The 27,613-nt window shown below is 45.2% G+C and overlaps 1 protein-coding gene across 1 annotated transcript in view; it reads right to left on the minus strand.

The window, feature by feature from the left end:
* The window catches only part of LOC147106545 (mucin-2-like), a 94,622-nt gene that overhangs the window by 46,985 nt on the left and 20,024 nt on the right, over positions 1-27,613 (minus strand). Inside the window, 12 exon segments of the mRNA XM_086008475.1 lie at positions 1,146-1,272; positions 1,703-1,797; positions 5,572-5,736; positions 5,846-5,983; positions 10,654-10,723; positions 10,838-10,948; positions 11,663-11,801; positions 11,920-12,037; positions 13,417-13,542; positions 13,658-13,877; positions 16,647-16,756; positions 16,849-16,936. Of these exon segments, the coding sequence (XP_085864601.1) occupies positions 1,146-1,272; positions 1,703-1,797; positions 5,572-5,736; positions 5,846-5,983; positions 10,654-10,723; positions 10,838-10,948; positions 11,663-11,801; positions 11,920-12,037; positions 13,417-13,542; positions 13,658-13,877; positions 16,647-16,756; positions 16,849-16,936 (1,507 nt within the window).

Here is a 27,613-nt window from a genome sequence, read left to right on the forward strand (position 1 = left end):
AGCTCAGTGACCACCTCCCTTCTGAATCGAAGCCTCCGAATACACTGCTCCTCAGACATGTTGAGGTATGAGAACTGTTGGCGGAAAACCCTGGAAGGGTAAGGCCTCCTGTGCCGACGCCTGTTAGCCCTCCTCCGTCTGGCCATGATTGGCACTCTCTCTCGGCATCTCTGAGCCCTCTCAATGCAATGGAGAAACCCAACGGTTCCACTCATTGCAGCCCCCATTACATGTGGCCACTCAAGGCTATGGCACTGAAAAATCAATCCAACTGCAAAGCTCTGGGCTGAAGCCAGAAGTAACTGTGCGAGCGCTGAGTCAAAGCAGAAAGCTCTCTCCCTTTGTCTCTCTGCAAATCTCTCTCTCTCTCACAGAAGGAGTGGTCCAAAAGTGGCTACCACTAAGAAGCCAGGAAGAGCCCCCTTTAAATAGCGCCCCCCCAGCCCCACAGCGACTGGGAACCGTTCCAGTCAACCAGTCGCTGGGAGCGCCAGGCGGAAAGAGGGGGGGGCGCCACTGAAGTTCCAGTTCGGGGCGCACTAAGGGCGTTGCACCATGAAATGACGTCAGGATCTGCGCGCGCAGCTGAGCGGGTGTTGCGGTTTTGCGCCGCTGCTAAATGTCCGCTCAATTTCGCGAGAGGCGCAGTTCGCGCCACGCCTGGGCACTAGCCGCTTCGCGACCCACTTATTGCCCTCTTAAGGCGCTAGCCGCTGGCGCTAAAAACTGAATTTCTCCCTCTTAGAGTCATCTATAGGCATCAGGGGCTGAGGTAGGTGGAGGTGAGCATTGTTGTGGGGCTGGAAGAATGTGGTTTGGCGATGGATAAGATGTGGGGTTCAAGGTTCTGTGTAGGGTTGACAGGATACCAAGGTTGAGGACCGTCTAGTTCAGCCTTAGATAGCAGTAAGGGAAGGGGTGGAGTCAGTGGCAAGGGAATGCCCGTTACATTATATCAGTGCATGCAAAGCACGAAAAGTAGAGCTACCTCATGATTACCTTTTGTTGCCTCATGGTGGATTTTTCTAGGTATATAAGAATATGAAGCTGCAGTAAATGGGAAAGGGCAAATGTTTTGCAGTTACTGCTACAAATCTGACAGGTATTGTACTCGATGTGGAGGTGATTAATATAGTTATACTTACAGCATACATTAGCTCTCCAGTTGGAAATGGTGATGCCTTTGGCTGCACAAGCCTGAACATATGAGGAGAGGGCAGCACACATGCAGTCCTCACTCTTTTCACAGTTACAGCTGTCATATTTACATTGCTGCAAAATAAAGCTTTGTGTTATCTCACACTTAAGGTGAAAAGTTTTAAACAAAGATTGAACTCAGAAATAATCCTTCAAATGAAAACACTCAATACAGAACAGAATATGCAAACAAAACCTTGGCCGCGAAATTCGGCTGCTTTGTGCCTGCGGTTAGTGCCTCCATGGGGCGCTAACGGGGTGCAAATGGGTTTTCGCCCGGGCGCGGCGATATTAGCGCTCTGCGCTAAATTGGGCCGGGTTTTTGCGAAGGTGCTAAAAGTTAACACCCTGCTCCTGTAGGTACCACCTAATTTTGCAACATTTTTCAATGGATTTTGCCGGGCGCTAACTTTTCAAAAAAGTCGCTACTGAACTTGGTGCAATCAATACAAGCAGTTTTTATAGTAATAAATATCAGATACAATGACACAGCAACTGTTTGTACCTCATAGTAGAGATTGGGGTTGATCTGCGAATGGCACAGAGCAAATGAAGAGTTGTCAGCTATTAGCAGGGCGCACCAATGCTTAGCATACTTTTCTATAAAAAGAAAGGAGAAATTAAAGGGTTGTTTTGTAAAAAATAACTTTTTGCAACTGATTCATTTGTTGCAGAAATAACATTTTCTTAAACTGCTCTTTAAACATTATGGGGCAGAAATTCCACAGGGTTTCCATTGGTCTCCAACTGTATCTCTGTCGGGACACCAGCAGAACTGCTGTGGAGTTTCAGCCCCTGTGCTACTAGGTGTAAAACTTCTATATATAATACAGAACAACACATTGAGGTCAATTTTCACCTTGGGCTTTGTTGTGGCATGAATTGGATGCTGCGTATTGGCAGGCATCTGACTGTGTGCATGCTGACCTTGCATATAATTCCAGGGCCTCAACTATGGATCACATTGTGACATCTCAGACTTACATCAAGCCACTTCTGAGGCTACCTATTGGCTCATCAACCTGGACTTAGTTTTTTCAACGTTGCTAATGACCTCTTTTGCTATACCATGCCTATGATGTGCTCATTGATGGCTCTCTATGATACATGCACCTTTTTTGTACTTGACAAATGTATGTAGCTGCCATATAGATATCGTATGCCAGGACTGCAGACAGTAGCCTTAGACTCCAAAGAGACAACCTTGCAATTTTCTTTCTGGGTCAAATTATGGGGGCATGGTACAGGTATATTGTTTTAAAATAAAGGCACCTTAACTGCCGCTGGTGAAGCAGGTATGATCCTGTGAAAATGGTGATGGTGAAGTGGAAGACCTTGTGGTGATGTGTGCAGAGCATCTAGGTCTACATGTGTGCAATCACTGATGCCCTGAACTTTTGAGAAATGCTGCCCTTTGGGGGAAAAAGCCCATAGCACTGTTCTGCTGTTGCTGGTTGTCCATGGGGAAAGTGATGACGCCACCTGCTCTGGAAAACAACGTCAAGCATCTGCTTAATACACCTGGGGACTGCAGATTAACTCATATTACTAATGTTGCCTGTGGCGGCATGAGAAAAATAATTCAGGACCGAAGGGTATAAGAATAAGCCATTTGCTGTAAATATTGCTGTAACTTGACCAAAACTGAAAAAAAACTTGACCACATTTTGATATATCAGCATGCTTCGGGAAGTTGAAGTGTTCCTGTGAGAACTTTTGTACGAAAACCATTGATAGATAAAGAAGACCTTAGACAGAAACAGAACTTTGCTAAATGAATTGTTACGGCTGTAAGCTGTGAAAGGCTGCAAGCTGCCTTTTACTAAGATAAGGAAAGTATGCTTTGAGAGTCCTGTGGGAACAGACTATTGAACTGTGGAAACATCTTCAGACTTTGGAATGTAACCTTGAAGTCCCATGAATGCCTAACGGACTAGTGATGAGAGGGTCTGAGAAACAATTAATGACCATTATGCCATATAGTTAGCGACACATACCCAGTGGGAGGGTTGCTATGTCTTGGGGTATAAAAGATGCTGTAGATTGACCACTCACTGCTGCAGCCGGGCAACTTGGTCTGTTGCCAGAAATCATGCGTGTAGTCACTGCTGAATTGACCACTCGCTGGTATTAGTACGTATGTGGTTTTGTTTTGCTTAAGCTTAAAGTAAAGGGATAGCTCTGTCTATGCTGAGGTATAATTGGGAATATTGGCCCAGAAATTCAGGTCTCCACAGGTGAGTACGCACGGGGTACTCACCCGTAGGCCCAATGGAAGTGCCGGTTTCGTGCATGCACTGCGCATGCAGTGGCTCTCCATGGCCCACGTGATCCCAGGGGACGCATCGAACTAACTGCGCCCCTGGGATATGCAAGAACTCCGCGCCAGCAGTTGGAGGAGGCCCAGGATCGCAATTCCACGGGGGCTCACAGCTCAACAGCCGACGCGCAAGGTAAGTGCAGGTCGGGGGCTTGCACCCGCGGGAAGCCCCCAACCCGAATTTCTGGGCCAATATTATACGTTACAAGACTATCAGATTACTTGTAATCTCTTGCTGATTTTTAAGTAAAAGAAGTTTTCACAGATTCACTGGGTTTTGTGTTGTCTGTTCGACGGGTCTGAACTTTGGAAACTGCTTGACAGGGCGAGGGGCGATTTCCGCACATCTTACAAGTGAACTTGACAGGCATTTGCTAGTGCAGTGCTTGCTCTGGAGCTTGGCTACAAATCAGCTTGCAACTTGCAACACAGTCTCCGTCACAGGTTCCTTGGTAGACCATCGCCTCCGCATACATTGCTTCTTAGTTAAATTAAAGTAAGCCTGCCATTTATATATGTATGTGATTGGCAAATTAATGGCAGGTAGCAGTCGTCATCCTATGATGCAATCTGAATTATTTCATCACCTCCTTTTTCCTTCAAATAGTTTAGATATTGACAACATCCAGGCTTGAGCTGATAAGTGGCAAGTAACATTCGCGCCACACAAGTGCCAGACAATAACCATCTCCAACAAGAGAGAGTCGAACTACCTCCCCTTGTCATTCAATGACATTACCATCGCCAAATCCCCCACCATCAACATCCTGGGGGTCGCTATTAACCAGAGACTCAACTGGATCAGCCACATAACTGCTGTAGCTACAAGAGCTGGTCAAAGGCTGAGTATTCTTCAGCGAGTGGCTCACCTTCTGACTCTCCAAAGCCTTTCCACCACCTACAAGGCACAAGTCAGGAGTGTGATGGAACACTTTGTACCCTGCCTGGATGCGTGCAGCTGCAACAGCACTCAAGAAGCGCGACACCATCCAGGACAAAGCAGCCTGCTTGATTGGCAGCCCATTCATCACCTCAAACATCTACTCCCCCCACCACCAGCGTACCGTGGCTGCATTGTATACTATCTACAGGATGCAGTGCAGCAACTCGCCAAGGCTTCTCCAATAGCACCTCCCAAACCCACACCCCCACCACCTAGAAGGACAAAGGCAACAGGTGCATGGGAACATCATCACCTCCAAGTTCTCCTGCAAGACACACACCATCACGACTTGGACATATCGCCATTCCTTCATTATCGCTGGGTCAAAATCCTAGAACTCCCTACCTAACTGCACTGTGGGAGTGCCTTTGCCACATGGACTGTAGCGGTTCAAGAAGAAGGCTCACTTTCACCTTCTCAGGGGCAACTAGGGATGCGTAATGAATGCTGACATTGCTAGCAAAGCCGCTATCCCGAGAATGAAAAAAAACAAAAGAATTCTTAAGGGAACATTCATTGTCCCAAAGAATTTGATGGCAGCAAAATGGGGGGAAACAAAATGTGCCCAAACCCAGACCCCAAAACACACAGCACATATCCCCCCCAAAATTTCAATGACACCTGAAGGTTGCAGGCTGTATCTTTAAAAACTTTGTATTCAAAGGTACATCCCAGAAACCCAATTTAAATAGGCAACATTAAGAAGCCTGTACTTCCTACGTAAACCCAGAAAATAGTGTTGCTGTCTAAATGATGTCATTTCTGTTACATTATATTACAGTGAATCTCTTGCCTATTGCTGATGGAAGCTTCCTATGCCAGGCAAACATCTTATCAAAAATACACATCATGCACATTGAGGGCCTTGATATTCTCACCATATTTCCCCTCCATAATCCTCCATTATGCCTATTTATGGGGCTTTACAGAGATGAAAATTAGAACCATTGTATGATATTGGATAAAATCATTCATGTATTATTTAGTAATGTACTTTGCAATACAGGATCTGACATTATTTTATTTATTTGTCCTGGTGACTCTTCTTCAATTCCATTATGCTATGATTCGAACCTTTAGGCTCATCACTGAAAAGCAGTTGTAGACTTACCATTTTCGATACTGAGGGTGCAAGGATTTTCATGAATATCTTTTCTGTCTGGGCAGCTAGCTTTGGTCTTCCAGGTATTTGCAAAGGCAGCAGATGTTCCTTCCACAAGACCACTGACTGTTTTAAACTCATCATTAAGTACATTGTTGAAGTTTCCACAAAGACCTAAATAAACACAAACAAATTGTACAGTGTTTAATTATCACTGAGAACAATGAAGCATTTATGACTATTACAATGGCTGGATAGTGAAGGTAACTAGGTTGTTATTTACCACACATCCGGCTCTTGAAGACAGGGTCCAGAGTTATGTAGAGTTGCATTATAGGCACTAACTGTACCTGGAGCTGCAGCCCAAAAGTAGTGTGGAAGATAACATGGAAATTTGAGGGCTTGAATATCGTGACATTGGCTGTGCAAACAGGAGGGAAAGTCAGGATTTGATTAAACTGATGAAAAGATGCGATCAGAAGTCAATATTTTAAAACATTCTATGAATTGCTTGGATTCTATATTTACTTTAAAAATCATTATAAAACAGTAATTAGGTCCACAAACTTCTCGTCATATTTTGAGTGAAACTTTAAATGTCAACATTGAGAATGGGAACAATGGGTATTGCTATTTATAATAGAAAACGTTATCTCAACATGTCAATTTATCGCCATCACGGTGTGTTGATGGTCCAATCAAATTCTCAAATTGCTTTTTGAAAACATTTTCAGAAATTTGTTTCTCAGTAATTGATATTTCTAATGTCCAAAATAAGGTTTAAATATAATTTAAAAATCCCCCAAATTATACATTTCACAATAGCATAGTTAAATTTAACCATTGAATTATCTTTGTATCTTTTAAGATTGTCTCAAAAGTCTGGGCTTAGACTGTAGGGACTACATTTTTCAGGGGTTCCACTGGCCTCCCTCAGTAACTCCAGTAGAAGACCAGAAGAACTGCCCAAAAAATGGCAGAGACCTAGTTGCACCAGGTTTCCACCATTTCTGGAAGTTTCCTCTTTGTCATGTAATGGGCAGAACCTCCATCTGCCCTTTCCTTTTACAAAGCAAATCACGGCAAAAGGTCAGAGTGGGGGCTGCCTGCACTGGGAATTCCCACTCCTTAGGTTCGGTAGGGACCTGGCGTAGCTTGGCACTGCTGGTGGATCCAGGTTCTGTCCCAAATTCCTCCCTCCCCCGCCCACCACCCCCCCCCCCCCCCCAACAGTGGAAATCAAGCTTTCCACCTTCTCCAGCCCCAGCATTTCACCTATGTCAAAACCTTGTACAGTGAGAAAAGCCTATCTCCCTGTCACAGTGCAGATGCCAGTGGGATGCTTTGGCGCAGTTTGCTTCGGCCATAACATACGAACAGGGGTGGGCCATTTAGCCCCTCGAGCTTGTTCCGCCATTCAATGAGATCATGGCTGATCTGTGACCTAACTCCATATACCCCTTTTTGCCCCATATACCTCAATACCTTTGGTTAACAAAAATCTATAAATCTCAGATTTAAAATTAACAATTGACCTAGCATCAATTGCCATTTGCAGAAGAGAGTTCCAAACTTCTACCACCCTTTGTGTGTAGAAGTGTTTCCTAACTGCACTCCTGAAAGGCCGGGCTCTAATTTTTAGACTTTGCCCCCTAGTCCTAGAATCCCCAACCAGCGGAATTAGTTTCTCTCCATCTACCCTATCAGTTCCTCTTAATATCTTGAAAACTTTGAACAAATCATCCTTATACCATCTAAATTCCAGGGAATACAACCCTAGTTTGTGTAATCTCTCCTCGTAATTTAACCCTTGGACTCCAGGTATCATTCTGGTAAATATACGCTGCTCTCCCTCCAAGGCCAATATATCCTTCCTGTGGTGTCAATTTTCTTTCTTCACTCTTTTTTTTCTGTTTCCCCATTCAGGTATCTTCATTTAAAATTTTTAATTTACTGAAATTCCTTTCCAACCCTGTTGACTTCTTACCTCACTATTGCCCTGGTTCCCCAACACCTTCCTCATCCACTCATTTTCTGTCGGGCACCATTCTATTCCTGTTTGTACTGGCTAATTGCTTTTGCTTGAGTTCACCTGACCAAGCCCTATTCCTGGATCTTGTTTCCACTTCTGCTGTAGTTTAATGCTTTGGCTGCTGTGGTTTAATACTTTGGCTGCTTTAGGCCCCCTGGCTGCCCGCTCCTTTCTTTTCACCTACCCGGCTGTTAGTCACCCTAGTCCACTTCCAGAGTTTGCTCCCACATCTTCTTGCCAATCGAGCACCATTCTTGGGTCCCAATCCTGTTTATTTTGTACCAGTTGCCCTACCTGACTTTTGAGTGAAATTCCACCTGCCCCATCAGCTTTGTCAATGATGGATTCTCCTTTCAACTGCTTTAGGCCCTCATCACATGCCAGTTCTGCTTTGCTCTCTTCCTGTCTGCCTTGATATCAGCAACCCTGGCTCCATTCCTGTTTCTGCCCCACTGGCTCAATCCCTCACCTCGTCCTCCATTCAGGCCCCACTCCCATTTCCTGCCTGCCAGACACCCTATACTGCTCCTGGGCTATGCTACCACTGATGACAACACAACAAATATCATATCCTTCAAAGCAAGAACCCTTGCATAGCATTCCCTCAACTTCCACTGTAACTCTGACTTGAGAAAAGGCTAGGACCTGAATACTCTGGGTCCCGAACTTAGTTGGGATTCCCTGCTCGATTTTTGTAAGGGACAGAACCTCCTCTCCCCTTTACAAGGCCAATGAGACAGAGAGGGATAGACTGGGGACTCCCTCTGCTGGGAGTGCCGACTTCCCCGCCCCATAAATGACCTAGCGTAAAACTGGAGGTTGGTACACTGAATGAGATTGGGGCTGAAAATTGCTCCCCTCAGCGCCACTCTGTGGCACCATTAAATGGTGCTAAAACACTGGCCGTCGCTCTTTTACCAGCTGGTGGCGGGTCCTGCGGCAGCCACTGTTTTCGTGCTTACCTTTGCGCTGCTGGAAACTGTCAGCGCCAGGCTGGAATAAATGGCGGTGTGGTGACGGCAATCGGCGTGCAATGCCGACTTAACGTCACCAACGCAAACTTCGAGCCTAGCGCTGAATTCCACGCTGGGTCCTAAGCACGGCAGGTTAACCTGGATGCTTGCAAATGCTCGGATGGTAATTGAAGGCCTTTGAGAAGACAGAAAATGCTGCAAATACTCAGCAGGTGAGTCAACATCCATGGAGAGAAAAACAGAGTTCACGTCTCAGGTCAAGATGCTGCCTAACCAGCTGAGTATTTCCAGCATTTTATGCTGTAATTTCAGATTGACAGCATCCACTTGCAAAGGGATGGGGAAGACACAGAAGAAGAGGAAGACAAAGAGGAAGACACAGAAGAGGAGAAAACAGATGGAAGGATGCATCCAAGACAGAACCTTTCTGGCCTGGATATGCAGGATGGAATCATCCGCCTGTGGTCCCAATGTCCAAAACCCCAATTCACCTTTGAACATTAATCCCACACCTTACCTTTCATCTGTTACTGACCATCACAACATTCGCTTGGCCACGATGCAGAAACAAAAGCCACCACAAAGCAAGCTTTTCAATCCACCTTTATACATCTATCCATCCAATGTGACATCAAGAAATCAACTCATCACTCGTATGCATCCTCTTAGTGAGTGTCTTTGCCTATCCTAATGATGTCATGCAGTACTACCCCAGTGGCTGCAGCATGGCTGGTGGAAGGCTGCTGCCTTTCAGTGGGGGACACTGCAAATGGCCTTGCTAGTTGACATTGAGGAGCTGGTGGCTGGGAGTGTCAAATCAATCATCTTTTTCTTCTTCACTCTCCTCTCCCTCTTCTTGGTCACCCACTGGCTGGGCAGGCTGCATTTCTTGGGTGTGTGAAATGAGGAAGGCACAAGGGTGGAGTTGTGGTGACGGGAGGGCAGGAAAGCATGAGGTGCATGCCAGAAGGAGGATAACATATGAGGATACCATCAACTTGTATCCTTTCAGCCCCGCTGCTGGCCAAGGGCTCAGCTATGCCGCTGCCAAAAAGGTGAACAACTGGTCCCAGCACTGATCCCTGTGGAACACCATTTCCCACCTTCTGAGTCACTTCATTTAATCTCTACTCTCTGTTTTCTGTTTTGTAGCCAGTTTGCTATCCATGCTGCTACTTGTCCCATGAGTCCACATGCTCTGACCTTAGTTATGAGTCTACTACCTTACCGAAGGCCTTTTGAAAGTTCACGTATATTACATCTACTGCATTACCAATGTCTACTCTTTGTTACTTCTTCAAATAATTCAATAATGTTGGTCAAGCATGAAATTCTTTATTGTATTTTCAGTTTCTAGATGTTTTTCTAATTACATTTCTGAGTAAAGATTTCAATATCTTTCCTGCCCCCAATGTTAAGCTAACTAGTCTATTGTTCCCTGGATTTGTTCTATCTCCCTTTTTGAATATAGGAATAACATTAACTGTTTGCCATTCCTCTGGCACTATTCCCTTTTCTATTGCATTTTTTATATATATATACTATGTCATCAAAGGAGAGTAATCACATTTCTGGAGCCAGGGGCATTCTCACTCCTCTGTTAAAAATCACTGTGATGAGCAGCTTTATTATATCGGTGACATTCAACTTTTACAAACACAGTGCCACCAGCCATAAAGAGCACATCTGTCCTCTCCTGTGTCATTGATTGTAAAATCTGCAGTGTAGATATTCCTGAACCCTCCCAGTAAGGTCTTAGCCCTTGAGTGAAGCTGCCCCTTTAAACGCTCTGCCTCTGCCCGACTTTTCCTCCCCTCCCCAGTGTAAACAGCAGGTGTGCATGGGAGCTGCACTCCTAGCCTGCTCAATATTAGGTAAATCACCTGGCGCAGGGATTTAAGATGGGGTCAGTGTCAGAAATCCATGACACATACAAGGCCCATTGCGCTGCACTTTTGCCGTGCAGTGCCCAATCAGGAATTTGGGGGCTTGAGTGTTTCCTTATAGTAAGGGAATGGGGCAAATTCTGTGTTCGTTGCATAAAAACGAATGATTCTAGGCCATGGAAACAGCAACTGAACTTACCGGTAGTTACAGGCAACTGGGTCAAGATTCCATTGACAGAGACACTGCCAGTAGGGTTAATGGAGATGATCTGTAAAAAATCCACCAATGCTTACTAAATACAATTATTTTTAGATAATTGTTTTTCCCTAAATATGTATCAAAATCATTTAAGTCATCAGAAAGCTAATTGAGAATCACTTACAGTTTGAGCTCTATTGATAGCCAGTGATACTGACTTTAAGCATGTCTCAGACTCAGTAATGCCACATGGCTGCAGTTCTCCTAGGACAGTGAATCGAGTATTTGTGTAGTCCTAGATTAAAGATTAGAAGAATAAGGCCAAATAGCAACCTTGACAATGGTAAACAAACCAAATAACTTAACTTGCATGACACTGTCTAACTTTAACTTCTCCCCCGAGGAATTTGAAGATTTTTTTAGCTTGCCCTTATGCAATGCACATACCTCTGTTGTTTTCCCTCCCTTACAGGTCTCACAGAGCCATACACCTCATGCAGTTTGAAGGATGGGCTAGAGAGCAGCTCACAGGCTCCCACTAATAAGCTGGTCAGTAGGAGATGCACCCGGAGGACACTCACCCTCAGATACCTCCTTCCACCCCATGAAGATGGACCCCCACAGAACAGATGAGATCACAAACTTAGTCAAGGGAACAAGCCTACAACTTTTCACTCACTCTGTGCCACTGTGTATTAGTGCTGCAACACATTCTCCAGTATTCTTACAAGTCATATTTTTGTTTCATTTTATGTATGCAATGAATTGGGCACATACAGGATTCCTATCTTCAGTGCTTTGTGAAAATGATTTTTTAATGTTTCAATCACTGAAATGTCCTGGAAGAATTTTAACACTGCATTGAAGACAGAAATAAGATAGAAACACATCAAGAACAACTCTCTCACTGTAACATCTATGTTCTGCCAGCAACACCGCAATAGTATTGGCAGGTTAAACTTGTTGGTGCTGGTAATTTCCAGTTTACTAAGTCTCTAGTAATCCTTACCTTAGCAAGAACATAATGGCACCTTCCATGGAATGTGTAATAATTTTCATCAAATGTATTAATGTGAGCTCCTCCCTCAACAGAACAGATCCCAGGGCATGGCAGATCAGCACAAGACCACTGCCCTCCATTACAAATGCTATCAGATTAAAAAGAGTGAAGATTAAGAAACAATAAATGACAAATTATATCCCCCTCCCAAAAAAAACGAGCATACCAATTTATCAGAATCTTTAGCAAAAGTCAACACTTTTTACCATTTACTGCATTTGGTGGAATAGGACTCTCCAGGATCATAAGATAACCCATTGTAGGTACAGGGACATTGTTCTTTTGGGATGCATCCAGCGTTGGAAATATCATCAAAAATAGTATCTAAAATATAAGATATATGTTAGATATGCTCAGATTCCTAACATACAGACTTTTCCCAGTTGATTTTGTGATATGGCTCAGTTATTCATAATGCAAGTGTTGTAGTCAGGCTGTCTCATTATAATTCTTTGATGTTGCACACCCTGCTTTATAACACTCTCAAATAGCATGACTGCCTCTGTTACAAATCTCTTTTTATGGCTTTCTGTAATATAGTACAACCCTATGATTGTGGCGTCCCCTCTTAAAGGGGGGGGGTGCATTCTGGCTGCAGCAGGTGATTCAACTGGCTGGGGAACAGAATCGGAGCAGAAACAACACAGAGTAATGGCGAAACATGGCAGAGAGTGGGTGCCAAGGTTCTGTGAAGCAGGACTGAAGGCCTTGGTGTAGGGGAAGGACAGGAGGAGAGGGGTCCTATTGCCACAGGGGGCCAGGAGGCCCTCCAGACAAAGTCGGAGAATCCAATGGGAGCAGATAGCCGTTGTCTATTTCTATCAATCACCACTCATACCGAACATTCCAAGCTTCACCTCACCCTCACACACTTGGCACTGTTGCAAGCCTCACACCCACATCTCACAGCTTGCACACACTGCCAGCTATTCAACCATGACAGGCACATAACCCAAACATATTGCACCACACTCACTGATACACTTCCCTCTCTGTTGCAGGACAAGGTGGCTCACAACCGGAGGCAGCAGGCGCTACCTGCAAGGAGTCAGGCGCGCCTGCATGACCGCACCCCAATGGAGGAGACGGTACTGAAGATTATTAGAGCAGCCATCACTGAGCCTGTGGTCAGCGGTGTGGCCGAAACAATGCAAGATGTTGGTAGCCTCATACCTAATCCTCCTTCTCATATCACACTTCCCCCTCATCCCACAATCTCTTCTGATTTACAAGCTGCAGATGGTGTAAGCATGCACCTCTTGCTTTCCCTCCCTCCTCTCACCACAACACTACCCTTGTGCCTTTCTCCTTTCAGAGAGCCAAGAACTGACACCTGGCCAGGTACTGGTGGAGGAGCAGGAACTGCAAAAGGAAGAAGGCAGTGATGCTGAAGACACAGCACTGTCACTCGATTTCACACTCGCTGCCACCAGCTCAGATACCGACATTGTGTATCATTTAGAGGGTAAGACAGAGGCAGCATCTGCACGTGGTGAGTCACCGGGCATAAGTGGCATGCAGCCAGGGCAGGGGGACAGGGTAGCGCAGGTGCCAGCTCGCCGGAGGTCACTACGGGTGCCGATTTTACCAAATGGGCCTATAGTCACATGAAACATCCTCCTCACCTTCATTAGACAAGGCAAACACCATCATCTGCAGTTATTATTTAAATGAATTATATTTTCTGAGGTATTGTATCTTACTAGGAGGACAGAAGCAGCCATCAATGCAGTGGTCCTCACACATCTGGCTCCGATCAGGATTTGAGCATGTGTCTGCACATGGAATACCACACTCTTCATAGGTCATATTAAACTGGCATGTCTCTTCTGCAATAGAGAAAAACAGCCAACTTTTAGTGTCTTCGTCATTTCCATAAGTAAATAAATGCATTTGTGATTTTATTAAGAGCGTTTGAGAGTGATCGATTTTAAAGGTACTTGCCACACATTTCTTCCTTTCGCCAGTTGCTGGGTTTCCCTCCAACATGGGCACACTGTCTAGAAAATTCTGATAAGGTATTGCAGATGCAGGATGATGATTTTTTTAAATCCTTACACAGACACAAGTCCAGCATGCAGCTTTTGATAAAAGGTGCTAAATCTAAGATATCATAGCAGTTAGAAAAACCTGGCTCTGTGAGTACCCTTTCACACATGGATTCCTGAAGAGAAAAGGAAGTTATTTAGTGAAGGACATATACAAACATTATCTGTACATCAACCTTTAAAAGGTTTACTTTTTAATGTACTTGGTAAATATTTCTTGTCAGAAAGGTGTGGAATGTCAGTGCTAGAGATGCTTGCACCTTTGCTACCAGTATCTGCATTAAGTACTATGAGTTAGAATAAGAATCTCTCTACCCTGACCTCAGAAGAGCACACTTTCTGTACCAATGTAACATTATCGTTCTAAACACCTGCCATCCTGAATATTTGAAAGTATAAAATTAGAAAAGGCCATTTACATCGAGTTATATCGAGTCTATAGCACAGAAACAGGCCATTCGATCCAACTGGTCTATGCCAGCTTTTATGATCCACACAAACTGCCTCCCATCCCTCCTCATCTAACCCTATCAGCATACCCTTTTATTCCTTTCTCCCTCATGTGCTTATCCAGCTTCCCCTTATATACATCGATGTTATCTGCCTCAAATGCTCCTTGTGGTAGTGAGTTCCATATCCTTACCACTCTTTGGGTAAAGACGTCTCTCCTAAATTCCTTATTGGATTTATTAGTGATTATCTTATATTTATGACCTCTAGTTTTGATCTTCTGCACAAGTGGAAACATTTTCTCTACGTCTACCCTATCAAACACTTTATAATATGGAGACCAGATGTGTGGCCTAACCAAACTTCGATAAATTTTAACATAACTTCTCTGCTTTAACAAACATTGTAATATTACAAGAAATTCCCTTTTCTAAATTATTAGTGTTAACAGCAAGAGACCCAAAACAGACCCACTTTCGCAACGATAGCTTTTCTGATTTACCATCACCCTCTGCTACCAGTTAATTTGCGATTAATTCAATGGGAAAGTTATCAAATCTATTCTAAAAATCCAAAAGATTGTATTCACTGAATTATTCTTGTTAACTTAATGATCTTCTAATAGATTGGTGGGGCACAACTTCCTGCTTCTAAATCTATTTTGATTTACAGCCTCTGGGCTCCATTAACACTGACAGAATCCCATAAAACCCATGACTGAGGTTAGGTTTACTGACTTATAATTTCCAGGTTCATCTTTCACTCCTTTTTTGGATATCAAAAATAATATACTTCATCATATATTTCTGAAAATCCTGAGAATATTAGCTAGAGCCTTGCCTATTCCTTATCTCATGTCCTTGAGGAGTCCTGGGTGTATTCTAGTCCAATCATACGCCTTGTGGCCTTTCTCAGTGAGAATTTCAATTTAATGCCAATTTTGCTGAGTTAATACCAGTTTTGTGCTGTGGACCTGTGCCTACTTAGAACTAAGATTATCCTGCAGAAAAGAAGCTATAATCCCGCAACAGTCTGGGCAACATTCAATCCAAGGTGCTAGTGGTGTAAGAAGTTATGCTAAACTTGTACAAAACCTTGGTTAGACTACACTTAAGAGTACTGTGCACCGCTCTGGTCTCCAGATTATAAAAAAGGTTATAGGGCAGTGGAGAGAGTGCAAAAAAGATTTACAAGGATGATAGTAGAACAGAGAGGTTCCACGTATCAGGAAAGACTGTACAGGCTGGGGCTCTTTTTTCTAGAAAAGAGAGGTCTGAGGAGTGGCCTGATAGAGGTCTTTAGAGTATAAAAGGGTTTGATAAGGTAGACAAAGAGAAGGTGTTTCCACTTGTGGGGAAGACCAAAATTCAGGGGGCCATAAATATAAGATAGTCGTTAATAAACCCAATAGGGAATACAGGAGAAACTTCTTTACCCAGAGAGTGGTCAGAATATGGAACTTGTTATGAGAAGGAGTAGTTGAGCCGAATAGCATAGATGCAGTTAAGGGGAAGCTGGATAAATACATGATGGGGAAAAGTATTGGTTATGTTGATAGGCTTAGACGAAGAGGGGTGGGAGGAGGCTCATGTGGAGCATAAACACCAGCCTGGCCCAGTTGGGCCGAATGGCCTGTTTCTGTGCTGTACATTCTATGTAAGAATAGTTTACTTATTCACTGTCCCACCTAAATTCACAGCCTTTAATAACTATTAATTAACTGTGAAAATGAATAGATAGATTAGAAACTTAAGGCTAGAAATTCATTATAGCCCAGGAATGGGTGGTATCTTTAGAAAAGTTTGAGAATTAGTGCCAGACTCCCTCCGCTGTAGATTCTGGAGGGTGAGGTGGTATTCCAGTACAGCCCCCAATAATGTTGCTCAGTGTAGCAGTTTGACTCTTTGAGCAATAAATGTAGCTACTTTGCACTTGCCAGAAGACTGCTGCTAAAAAAGTAGCTTGAAATTACAAACTGTTCTACTGGGTGAAACTGACAAGAAACCACTGAAACTAACCTGCTCTGACAGCTGCGAGTGATTATTACTGATGCCTTTAAATAACGTCATTGGAGTCGGCTTCCTGCAGCTGCACGCCAGCTCTCCCTGTCACTGTCTGGTCGAGGCGCTAAGGTAAGTGGCGACAATGAATTTTCCAGATCGGGCATCCAATGAGCGTTGCACACTCACTGACGTCACAATCTGCCTGGCTTGGAAGTCCCCAGTGGTACCTCGTGCCAGCGGTGCAACGTGGGGGGGGGGCGGATTTGCCGTGCGGTGCTGGATTTGCCTTGCTACTGCATCAACGCCCCACTACTGCCATCTGCAGGTGCTAACGGGAGGTGTTAAGCTACCAAATTTTCCCCCTAAGAATTCTGTGAGATAAAACAGGTTCAAGCCAGAAGGAGGTTTAATTAAGGAGAAACATTCACTTACAAATTCTGAACAATTTTTGTCATTATCAGATAAGGGTATGTCTTTGCATTGCTCCATGGGACCATTCAGTTTCTGCAAGTTTCCATATTGGATAGGAGTCAGGTGGTAGCCTGTAATCAGTGATGGGCAATAAATCAACAACATGCATCTAGTAATAAACATAACACAATCAAATGTGATGGGTAGTGCCCATTACACGTACCATTTGAAAAAAATTCATTATCACGGATGCCGTTGAAATCACCGCACAACCCGCATGTTGTATTGACAAACCGCTGGTCTAGTTCAAGCTAATGCAAAAGAGAAAAACATTAGAAAATGCAATGTGAGCTACATTTCAAGTAAATTATGAAAAATATTTAAAAAATTCTTTCAATGAGAAAGTTTTGAAGAAGCTGAATGATTTAAGTGTCATTAATGATAGAATCACTAAAATTGTGTCAACTAAAAACATGTAAGTGATGAATTATTTTCTTTTGCTATAACTTTATATCCAGCAGGCTGGATATAAAGTGGCTTTCCTGCCAGAGCCACTGTTTCGATTGTGGACTGATCTCTCACAATGCAGCTGCTCCTGCCTATCCAGACCCAATTTCCATCAATTGCTGTTAAATCTGTCGCTCCAGCTGTCCTAGGTAGAAAGAATGGGGCTGCTGGGTTTGGGATGCAACAGTTAAAAATGAATCACCTTTAATAACAATATTCTTGGGATATAATTTTATATTTATAATTTTTTTTGTTAATATGAGTAACACTATGCTCATTGCAATAGTTTACATCAGTTATGGCTTCGATTGATAAATGATATTGCCAATGTATCCCCACCAGATGGCAGCATTGACCATACACAGGTTTTAGATTCCAAGGGGGTGATTTTGCCAATGGGGACGTGATGGAGGCCCAGCGGGCTTAGCAGGCCAATTAAGGGAAAGCCGGTGACAGATGACGTCAGCGAATGACGTTTCACCTGTCAAGAGCTTTTGACAGATGAATTGTCATCATTTGACAGCTCTGTGAAGCTGTCAAACACTGACAATCTGTCTTCTAAGTTGAGACCTGGGACACAGGCTTACTTCGAGATCTATCCTGAGCAGAAAGCAGAAGGCTGCTGCATTGAAGAATGCAGCGGCCATTCTGCTTTCTCTGCCGGTGAGATGAGGGACTCCCGAGACCTGAAGGGATGAAGCCTGGAGGAAGAAGCAAAGGTAAGTAAAGCTTTTAAAACACTTAAGACTCACCTCAAACTCTTACCTCTGCACACATGCACCCATCACTCACCTGCACACTGGATATCTCAGCCCCTCGACCCCCGCAGACCCACGGCTCGCCTCGTTGACCCTGGCGAGGTTCGGAGCTGTTGGGAAGCTCACACTTTAGGTGGCAAAATAGGGATTATCCAAAAAACTGCCTGTTAACTACCTGTTAACGGGCAGTTATTTGGCACTAATTCCCTTCCTGCCTCGAAGAGGTGGCTCCCAGCGCGGGTCAAGTATCCGCCTCCTGGGAAGATGGCACGGAGGCGGGTTGGGGGCGGGATGGGCACCCGCCCCAAGATTCTGCCAGTTTCCCGGCAGTCCCACCTCCATACCCGCCTCCCCAGGGCTGGCAAAATCGCCCCCAAAGTGTCAATTGTCAAGTGTTAGAATTTCAACTATCCAATAGGTGGTGGTCTTTCTTGTCAACTCTTGACTAACGTAAAAACAATACCAGAGCATTAATAGAAAACATTGAATGGAAATTATTTTAATAGATCGTCAGAGTTGCTGTCTTTCAGATGAAATGTTAATTTGAGGCCCTGTCTGATGGTTAAGCTGGATGTAAAAGGTTCAACAACACTATGTTTCAAATATTTGAATCTCTCTAATCAGGATACCATCTCTACCACATCGCCACTCTAAACTATTCCAATGCTCTCTTGGTCAGCCTCTCATCCTTCACCCTCTGTAAACTTCAGCTCAACTCTGCTGCTTGTATCCTATCCTGCACCAAGTCCTGTTCACCCATCACTCCTGGCCTTGCTGATCTACATTGGTTCCCAATCCCTTATTATCTCACCCTTAAAATTTACATCCTCATCTTCACACCAATTCATGGCCTCATCCCACCCTATATCTGTAACTTCCTACAACACTACAACCTCCTCCCCCCCTGAACTCTCTGTTCCTCTGATGCAACTTACCCTCCCTTCACACCACCATTGGCGGCTATGTCTTCATCCGTCTAGGCCCGAGACTCTAGAATTCCCTCCTTAAACCCCTCCGCCTCTCCGCCTCCTTCTCCTCCTTTAACCCCTCCTTAAAACCCAACACTTTGACCAAGGTTTTGCTCCCCTATCTAAATATCTTCTTGTATGGCTCAGCATTCTTTTATTAAAATTATGGGGTTGATTTTCAGTGTGCCGTGAGGCGGGCTTTTAGATGTGCGGGGGGCAAAAATCCCGAATTCGGGGGTCCTGACACCATCCCGCCCAAAACCCACCTCCACGTAAGTTTCAAAGGAGGCGGGTATCCGCCCCGCACTGGGACCCGCCGACCCGAGGCGGGAAGAGATTAGTGCCAATTAACTGCCTGTTAACAGGTAGTTAACAGGCAGTTTTTAGCCTAATTCCTATTTTGAAGGGTGTCGTGTGGGATTCCCGACGGCTCCAAACCACGCCAGGTTAGAGGAGGCGGGCCGTCGGGTTGAAGGACTTGGAGGGGTCGAGATGTCGGTGTTCAGGTGAGTGATGGGTGCATGAGTGCAAAGGTAAGTGTGTTTGGTGTGTCTAAAGTGTGTAAAGAAGTTTAAATTACCTGTACTTACCTTCACAGCCTTCCTTCCTCTAGGCTTCGGGAGTCCATCATTCAGCCGACACAGAAAGCAGAATGGCCGCGAGCTGTCAAAAGTGACAGCCTTCAGCTTTCAGTGCCGGCGAGATTTCTTACTGAGTCTGCGTAGAAGGACTCAGGTTAGGAGTAAGACTGTCAGTGTTTGACAGCTTCAAACAGCTGTGAAACACTGATGTTTCATCTGTCAACACGTCTTGACAGATGAAATTTCAGTCTGTGACGTCACCTGTTGCCGGGTGGCCCTTAATTGGCCTGCTGAGCCCGCTGGGTGGTCTCAACAAGGTCAATCAAGGGAAAATCGCGTGGATTGGCCACATCTCGATGGAGGCGGGACTAAAACCCGAAAGTTGTAGTCCCGCCTCCTTCCCGACTTCTAAATGAAAATCCAGCCCTATGTCTCTGTGAGGTGCCTTGGAATGTTTTCCATTAAAGACGCCATATAAATGAAAATTGTTGCTGTTTTTATGTCTCTGCAAGTATGGCTGTCCCAGAGCCCTCACAAGTCCAGTCACCAAGTTTCTCACCACAAACTTCATCACATCATCATGATTGAGCAAGCATCATCCATTCGCTCTGGGTATTTAGGCAGTCTGTTTGAGAATAGCACGATCGATGATGCACAGAGCATAGGTGAGCAGGGATGGGGGAAGATGGTCGATGAGGAAGAGAACGCACCTTGATGGAGGGAGAGCTCACCCCCATCAGCACTGGTGGTTCCTGGAATCCAGATCTCCAGAACCCAACTTTTGAAAGAAGAATGCTTTCAGAGCATGAAAAGTTGTTAGTCATTGGGTGATTTGCCCCACAGCTTCCAAAACATGGAGGTGTCCAAAACATGCATGTGTGGGGTACTAATGCATTACACTGAAAAAGTGCTGTAGCCTTGAAATGAAAAACAGCTCATCGGCCATCTGCAATTCAGCCCCTCATGGCCATTATGCCAGTCATAGCATCTCTCATGAATGCTGAATAGCAATTCAAGCCTTCGCTTGCAATGTTACCTCCTCAGTGGGAGGGCTTGCTAATGAGATTGGCCAATTAAGACAGGAGCTTACAAGATGTCACTCCTGCGATGGTGTCTGCTCACCCACAAATCTGTGTCAGGGCGGCAGGGAGCAGATACCGGATGGAGTTGCACAAGGCTGATGTTGATGGCTCTTCAACATATCCACGGTAGCCTGAGACCCACACCTATGACTGCCCACGAACATGAGAGAAAGCAACAAACATATATTCCTCTGGGGCATAAAAACACAAAAGGAAAAGTGATCCAACCATGGCTAACAAAAGAAATTAAAGCTAGTATTAAGTCAAAGGAGGAAGCTTATAAAGTTGCCAGAAAAAGTGGCCCGCCTGAGGATTGGGATCTTTTTAGAAATCAGCAAAGGGGGACCAAGAAATTGATAAAGAAATGGAAAATGGAATATGAGCAAAAACTAGCGAAAAATATAAAAACGCATTGTAAAAGCTTCTATAGGTATGTTAAAAGGAAAAGACTGGTGAAGGTAAATGTAGGTCCTTTACAGTCAGAGACGGGAGAATTTATAATGGGGAATGAGGAAATGGAAGAGAAATTAAATAAATACTTTGTTTCTGTCTTCACGGAAGAAGACACAAAAAACCTCCCAGAAATACGAGAAAACCAAGGGTCTGGCGAGAATGAGGAACTTAAAGAAATTATTACGAGTAAAAAAACAGTACTAGCAAAATTAATGGACTAAAAGTCGATAAATCCCAAGGACCGGATGACCTACATCCTAGGGTTTTGAAAGAGGTGGCAATTGGGATAGATTCTGGAACAGTTCCTGCAGATTGGAGGATAGCAAATGTAACCCCGCTATTTAAGAAAGGAGGGAGAGAGAAAATGGGGAACTACAGACCTGTTAGCCTCACATCAGTAGTTGGGAAAATGCTGGAATCTATTATAAAGGATTATAACTGGGCACTTAAAAACTAATAGTAAGATTGGGCAGAATCAACATGGATTTATGAAAGGTAAATCCTGTTTGACAAACCTATTGGAGTTCTTTGAGGATGTAACTAGTGGAGTAGACAAAGGGGAACAGGTAGATATGGTGTATCTGGATTTTCAGAAGGCCTTTGATAAGGTCCCACACAAGAGGTTGGTGAACAAAATTAGGGCACATGGAATTGGGGGTAATATACTAGCATGGATTGAGAATTGGTTAACAGACAGAAAACAAAGAGTAGGGATAAACGGGTCTTTTTCAGGATGGCAGGCTGTGACTAGTGGGGTACCGCAAGGATTGGTGCTTGGGCCCCAGCTGTTCACAATCTATATCAATGATTTGGATGAGGGGACTAAATGTAACATTTCCAAATTTGCTGATGATACAAAGGTAGGTGGCAGTGTCAGTTGTGAAGAGGATGTGAAGAGGCTTCAGGGGGATCTCGACAGGCTCAGTGAGTGGGCGAGAACATAGCAGATGGAATATAATGTGGATAAATGTGAAGTTATCCACTTTGGTAGAAAAAACAGAAAAGCAGAGTATTTCCTAAATGGTGAAAGATTGGAGAATGCAGATGCTCAAAGGGACCTGGGTGTCCTTGTACATGAGTCACTGAAAGTGAATGTGCAGGTGCAGCAAGCCATTAGGAAGGCAAATGGTATGCTGGCCTTCATTACAAGAGGATTTGAGTACAGGAGTAAAGAAGTCTTACTCCAATTATATAGGGCCTTGGTGAGACCACACCTGGAGTACTGTGTACAATTTTGGTCTCCTTACTTAAGGTAGGATATACTTGCCATAGAGGGAGTTCAACAAAGGTTCACAAGATTGATTCCTGGGATGGCGGGACTGTCGTATGAGAAGAGAGTGAGTAAACTAGGCCTGTATTCTCTTGAATTCAGAAGAATGAGAGGGAATTTCATTGAAGCATACATAATTATTACAGGGCTTGATAGGGTGGATGCTGGGAGAATGTTTCCCTTGGCTGGGGTGTCTAGAACCATGGGCCACAGCCTCAGGATAAAGGGTAGGTCATTCAGGACTGAGATGAGAAGAAATTTCTTCACACAGATGGTGGTGAATCTTTGGAATTCTCTACCCCAGAGGGCTGTGGAGGCTCAGTCATTGGGTATTTTCAAAACAGAAGTCGATAGATTTCTGACTAGTAAGGGCATCAAGGGATATGGCGATAGGGCCGGTGAATGGAGTTGAGGCAGTAGATCAGCCATGATCTCATTGAATGGCGGAGCAGGCTCGAAGGGCCGAATGGCCTACTCATGCTCCTATTTCTTATGTTCTTATGTTCTTATGACCAGGCTGCCTCTATGCCAGTAGAAAAGCAGCAACCTGAACAAGGCCCACCTGAGGGCCTTACTCACAGAGTTTGAAAGCCATCTTGATCTCAGGAGCATCTTGCTGATACTCAGCCAGCAGCCATCTTCCCTGCTCCCGCCAATGGGTTAGTACCAAGACGAAGCATGCGAAAAGCAAGAACTCTACCAGTGATAGGAAGAGAGCACTAGGAGAGGTCACTATTTGAGGGACATTTCCATTTTTGATCAAGAAATAAATTTGAATAATTTTTATGTTGTGCGTTTTAATTTTGATTGATGATGCTGAAGTAAAAAATGTACTGAGGAATGGCGTTGCTGTGGAACGAGCAGGCTGGTCCTAGTTCTGGTGTGGTTTGTATTGGATTGCACGAAATGGGAGGTGGGAGTTTACTTTATCAAAGTTTGATGAGTGGCTCTAGCAAATGGTAAAAGGGCAACTGGTGCTGGCTTCTCTTCTGCTTCAGCCTCCTGTGGGATCTCTTCCTAATATTTGGAGGACTCCTGCTGTTGCTCCTCAAGGTGGATGTCTCTCTGTATTACAGTACTGTGAATAATGCAGCAAGCAACTTTATGCTTGAGACCTATTCAGGATATTACTGGAGGACATCCTGATTTCATGCAGGTGAGAGTGGGCATCTGATAACAGGAGGCCACACTGGTACCTTATGCGATCCGCCCAGCCGTCAAAGCAGAGCTGGAGAGTCTGGAACGTTCAGGTGTACTGCCCAAGGTAGACTGGAGCGAGTGGGCTACACCCATCGTCCCTGTGATGAAAAAGTCGTTGAGCAGCACGCCTGGGGAACCAAGGAAGGTTCGCATCTGTGGGGACTTAAGGTAACAGTGAACCTGGTCCTTCACACTGTATAATATCCACTTCCGCGGATTGAAGATATTTTCGCCTCGCTATCTGGAGGGAAACGCTTCACTAAGATTGATCTGGCCCAGGCGTATCTGCAAATGGAGGTAGAAGAAGCATTAAAAAAATACCTCACAATCAACACCCATAAAGGTCTCTACCAATACAACCGGCTGGTATTCGGGGTAGCATCAGCTCCGGCTATTTCGCAGAGGGCAATGGAACAAGTCCTGCAAGGGATCCCAGGGACCCAGTGTTATTTGGACGACATCCTGGTCACGGGCGAAAATGACAGTGATCACCTTGCCAACCTGCAGCAAGTGCTCACTAGCTTGCAGGAATATGGGCTCCGAGCTAACCGCCCCAATGCGAGTTTTTTAGAAAACAGATCTTGTATTGTGGCCACGTTATCGATAAAGAGGGGTTACATAAGTCCCCAGAGAAGATTGAGGCAGTAGTCAAGGCTCCAGCACCAGAAAATGTGTCACAACTGAGGTCGTTCCTCGGGCTGGTAAACTACTACCATAAGTTCTTGCCAAATTTGTCTACAATACTACACCCACTGAACACCCTACTGCAAACTGGGGTGCCATGGAAGTGGAGTGACGAATGTAGACGAGCTTTCCAGAAGAGCAAAACACTAATCACATCGAAAGAGGTATTGGCCCATTACAACCCAGCATTACCAATTCGGTTGGCATGTGATGCGTCACGCTACGGCATTGGAGCGGTGCTGTCGCACAAATTCTCAGACGGCCCAGATTGACAGGGAGGCCCTCAGCCTAGTGTGGGGAGTGAAAAAGTTCAATCACTATCTGCACGGGCAGAAATTCACCTTGCTGACTGATCACCAGCCTCTTGTCTCTATTTTTAATCCAAAGAAGGGCGTTCCGGCGATGACTGCGCAACGACTACAAAGATGGTCACTTTTTCTAGGGGCGCACCACTATGAGATTGAATATAAGGGCACGAAACAGCATGGAAATGCTGATGGGCTATCACGCCTGCCACTGCTTACTGCGGAGGAAGCACCAGCAGTGGATCCTGTCGAAATGTTCCATTCAACTATAGTTGAATACCTACCGGTAACTAACGCTTGTATCGAAAAGGAAACCCGAAATGACCCGACACTGTCTCGGGCATATGATTTGACGGTGAAGGGATGGCCAGCACATGGCGACTCACTGTTGCCAGCATTCTCAACAAGGAGAGAACAGCTGTCAGTGTGCCGGGGGACCTTGATGTGTGGATCCCGAGTGGTAATTCCACCCAAGTTAAGGGATAGAGTGCTCAATGAGCTTCATGAGGGTCATCTGGGAGGGGTAAAAATGAAAAGCCTAGCCAGGGCTTATGTGTGGTGGCTGGGAATCGATAAACAAATCGAGGACCTGACCAAGAGCTGCTCAGGATGCCAGAAAGTCCAAAATGCACCACCACAGGCCCCTCTACACCCATGGGAGTGGCCCTCATCTCCATGGCAACGGGTGTATATTGATTTTGCTGGTCCATTCATGGACTCAATGTTTTTAATAGCCGTGGATGCGCACTCGAAATGGCCTGAGGTCATCAAAATGTCCTCCACCACCACGGAGAAAACTATTGCAGTCCTACGGACCATTTTTGCCAGGAATGGCTTGCCAGAACAGATTTGCTCCGACAACGGACCACAGTTTGTGTCCGAAGAGTTCCGGAGGTTCTTGAAAAAGAATGGGGTAAGGCATTACACATCCGCCCCATATCATCCAGCCACAAATGGATTGGCTGAGAGGTTCGTACAAACCTTTAAGAAGGCAATAAAGGCTATGTACAATGACAACATTCCGCTGCAGCACAAGGTGGACAATTTCCTGTTCGCCTACTGGAATGCGACACATGCAGTCACCAACCAGGCCCCAGCCATGATGTTCTTTAACCGAAGGTTAAGATCTCGCCTGGATTTGCTCAGACCAAACGTACGAAGAGATGTTGAGAGTAAGCAATTCCAGCACATCCATGAGAAGCCAACAAGGAGCTTCAATGTAGGGCAACCAGTCTTGGCCCGCGACTACCGAACAGAAAAATGGCAGCCAGGAACGATATGCACACGGCAGGGCCCACTAATGTACACAGTGGACGTTGGGGAGAGCATCGTGAGACGCCATGCTGACCAGGTCCTAGAGTCACAGGAACAAGTCAACCCCATGCCTCACCCATACGTACCTGGTGATGAACCCGACGTACAGGTAGCATCTACCCCAGAAACAGTAGCATTGGAAGCTGATGAACCAACCGACGACAGGGGGCCAAAATCGCCTCCGCACCAAGAGCAAGACACTTGGGAAAGGCGCTATCCAGAAAGGATCAGGAAGCCTCCCCAAAGACTGAATTTATAAATAGACTATTTTCAGCTAATGTTGCATGTTAAAAGTGTTAATTGTAATTAGTTTGATATTTAATTGTTAAATGAGTGTTATGGTACTGTTAATCTAAAAGGGGAGGAATTGTAATGTATGTACCTTTAAGGGAGGGAACTACTTTTTACAGCTCATGTATACTGTAGTACCGGCAGTGACCACACCTGTATATAACGTTGAGTAGTAATCTGTACAGTTCAGTTGCAGTCTGAGCCACGTTGAGTAAACACCGTTTGTACCGTTCTCCGCAGTCTGTGTCTGATTATACACGGACGTAACAAGTAGCAGTAGCAATATTGCTAAAAGACAGTATTACAGCAGTTGAAAGAAAGAATATCAGTAAGGGTGATGAGGCAGTGGAAACACTCTGGTAGAATTAAGAAACAGCAAAGGATTCAAGACTCTGGTGGGAGTTGTTTATACATCTCCTTATAGTAGTGATGTAGTAGCGGGATGATTAAATACGGAGACCAGAGAAGCATGTATTTTCACATAGATTGGGAGATGCAAAATAGCTCATCGTAATTTATAGAGCGTATCCAGGACAGCTTTCAAATATGTTTTAGAACCAACAAGGGAACAGTCCATACTAGACATCGTAATGAGCCAGAATTAATTAATAATCTGACAGTAAGGGAGCATTTTGCAAACAGTGACCATAATGGCCTAGAAATTGGGTTTTGGCTTAGCCAGGGCTTTAGCGCCGGAAGTTAGTGCCGGCGCTAAGTCCCCTGCGCGCGCCAAAAATTCAGTGGCGCCGCGCCCAAACGGCTGCCGACGCTACTGAAGGGTCTTTGCGGCGGTACATCGGCGCTAACTGCCGTTTCGCGCCGCAATTCCGGCGCTGCGGCACCCGATGCGGTGCGGCAGGCTGGGGACGTGCAGGCCTCCTCCTCCCGTTAAGGAGGAGCTGCCTGCACCCGGCCGCGGCCCGCGCAAATCAGCTTAAAAATGAGCCCGGCACCTCGGACAAGTGCCGGGCTTGCATCTGTTCCGGGGGGGGGGGGGGGGAAGTCCGGGGAGGGAGCTGCGGGCAGGCGGCCGGCGGGAAAGTGGCCGGCCGCCGCGGGGCCTTTAATGCGCCGGCGCAAACTGGAGTAAGGCACCTCTGCCAGAACGTTGCTTGCGGCTGCCACGGGCGAGGCGGCCGCAAGTCAATTTCGGAGTTCGGGCGGGTTACCACGGCAACCGGGACGCTGCGCACACCGATGACGTCATCGGTGCCGGCGCAGCGCTACCGGTGCAACGCCGATTTAGGGCCCCAGGGAATTTTTAAACTGGCCATAACTCTGGCGCTAGTCCCTCTAGCGCCTCAAAAGCGGCGCTAAGGCTAGTGAATTTCTAGGCCAATATGTTCAGGTAAGACTGGAACAATGCAAGGAAAATTCCGCAGATCTGGACAACAGAAGAGAAGCATTAGAGGAGGGTAGCATTATTGACCATGTCAAACACTGCAGAGAAGTCAAGAGGGCAAGGATGGAAAAAGCACCATGGTTACAGTCACAGAGGATGTTTGTCATAACTTTGGTTCGGGCTGATTTGCTGCTGTGTGGTGCTCAGATACTGGACTGGATGGATTCAAACAC

Source organism: Somniosus microcephalus, chromosome 15 (genome assembly GCF_052327205.1).
Source record: "Somniosus microcephalus isolate GS21.2 chromosome 15, FLI_Smic_1.0, whole genome shotgun sequence".
NCBI classification, from domain to species: domain Eukaryota; kingdom Metazoa; phylum Chordata; class Chondrichthyes; order Squaliformes; family Somniosidae; genus Somniosus; species Somniosus microcephalus.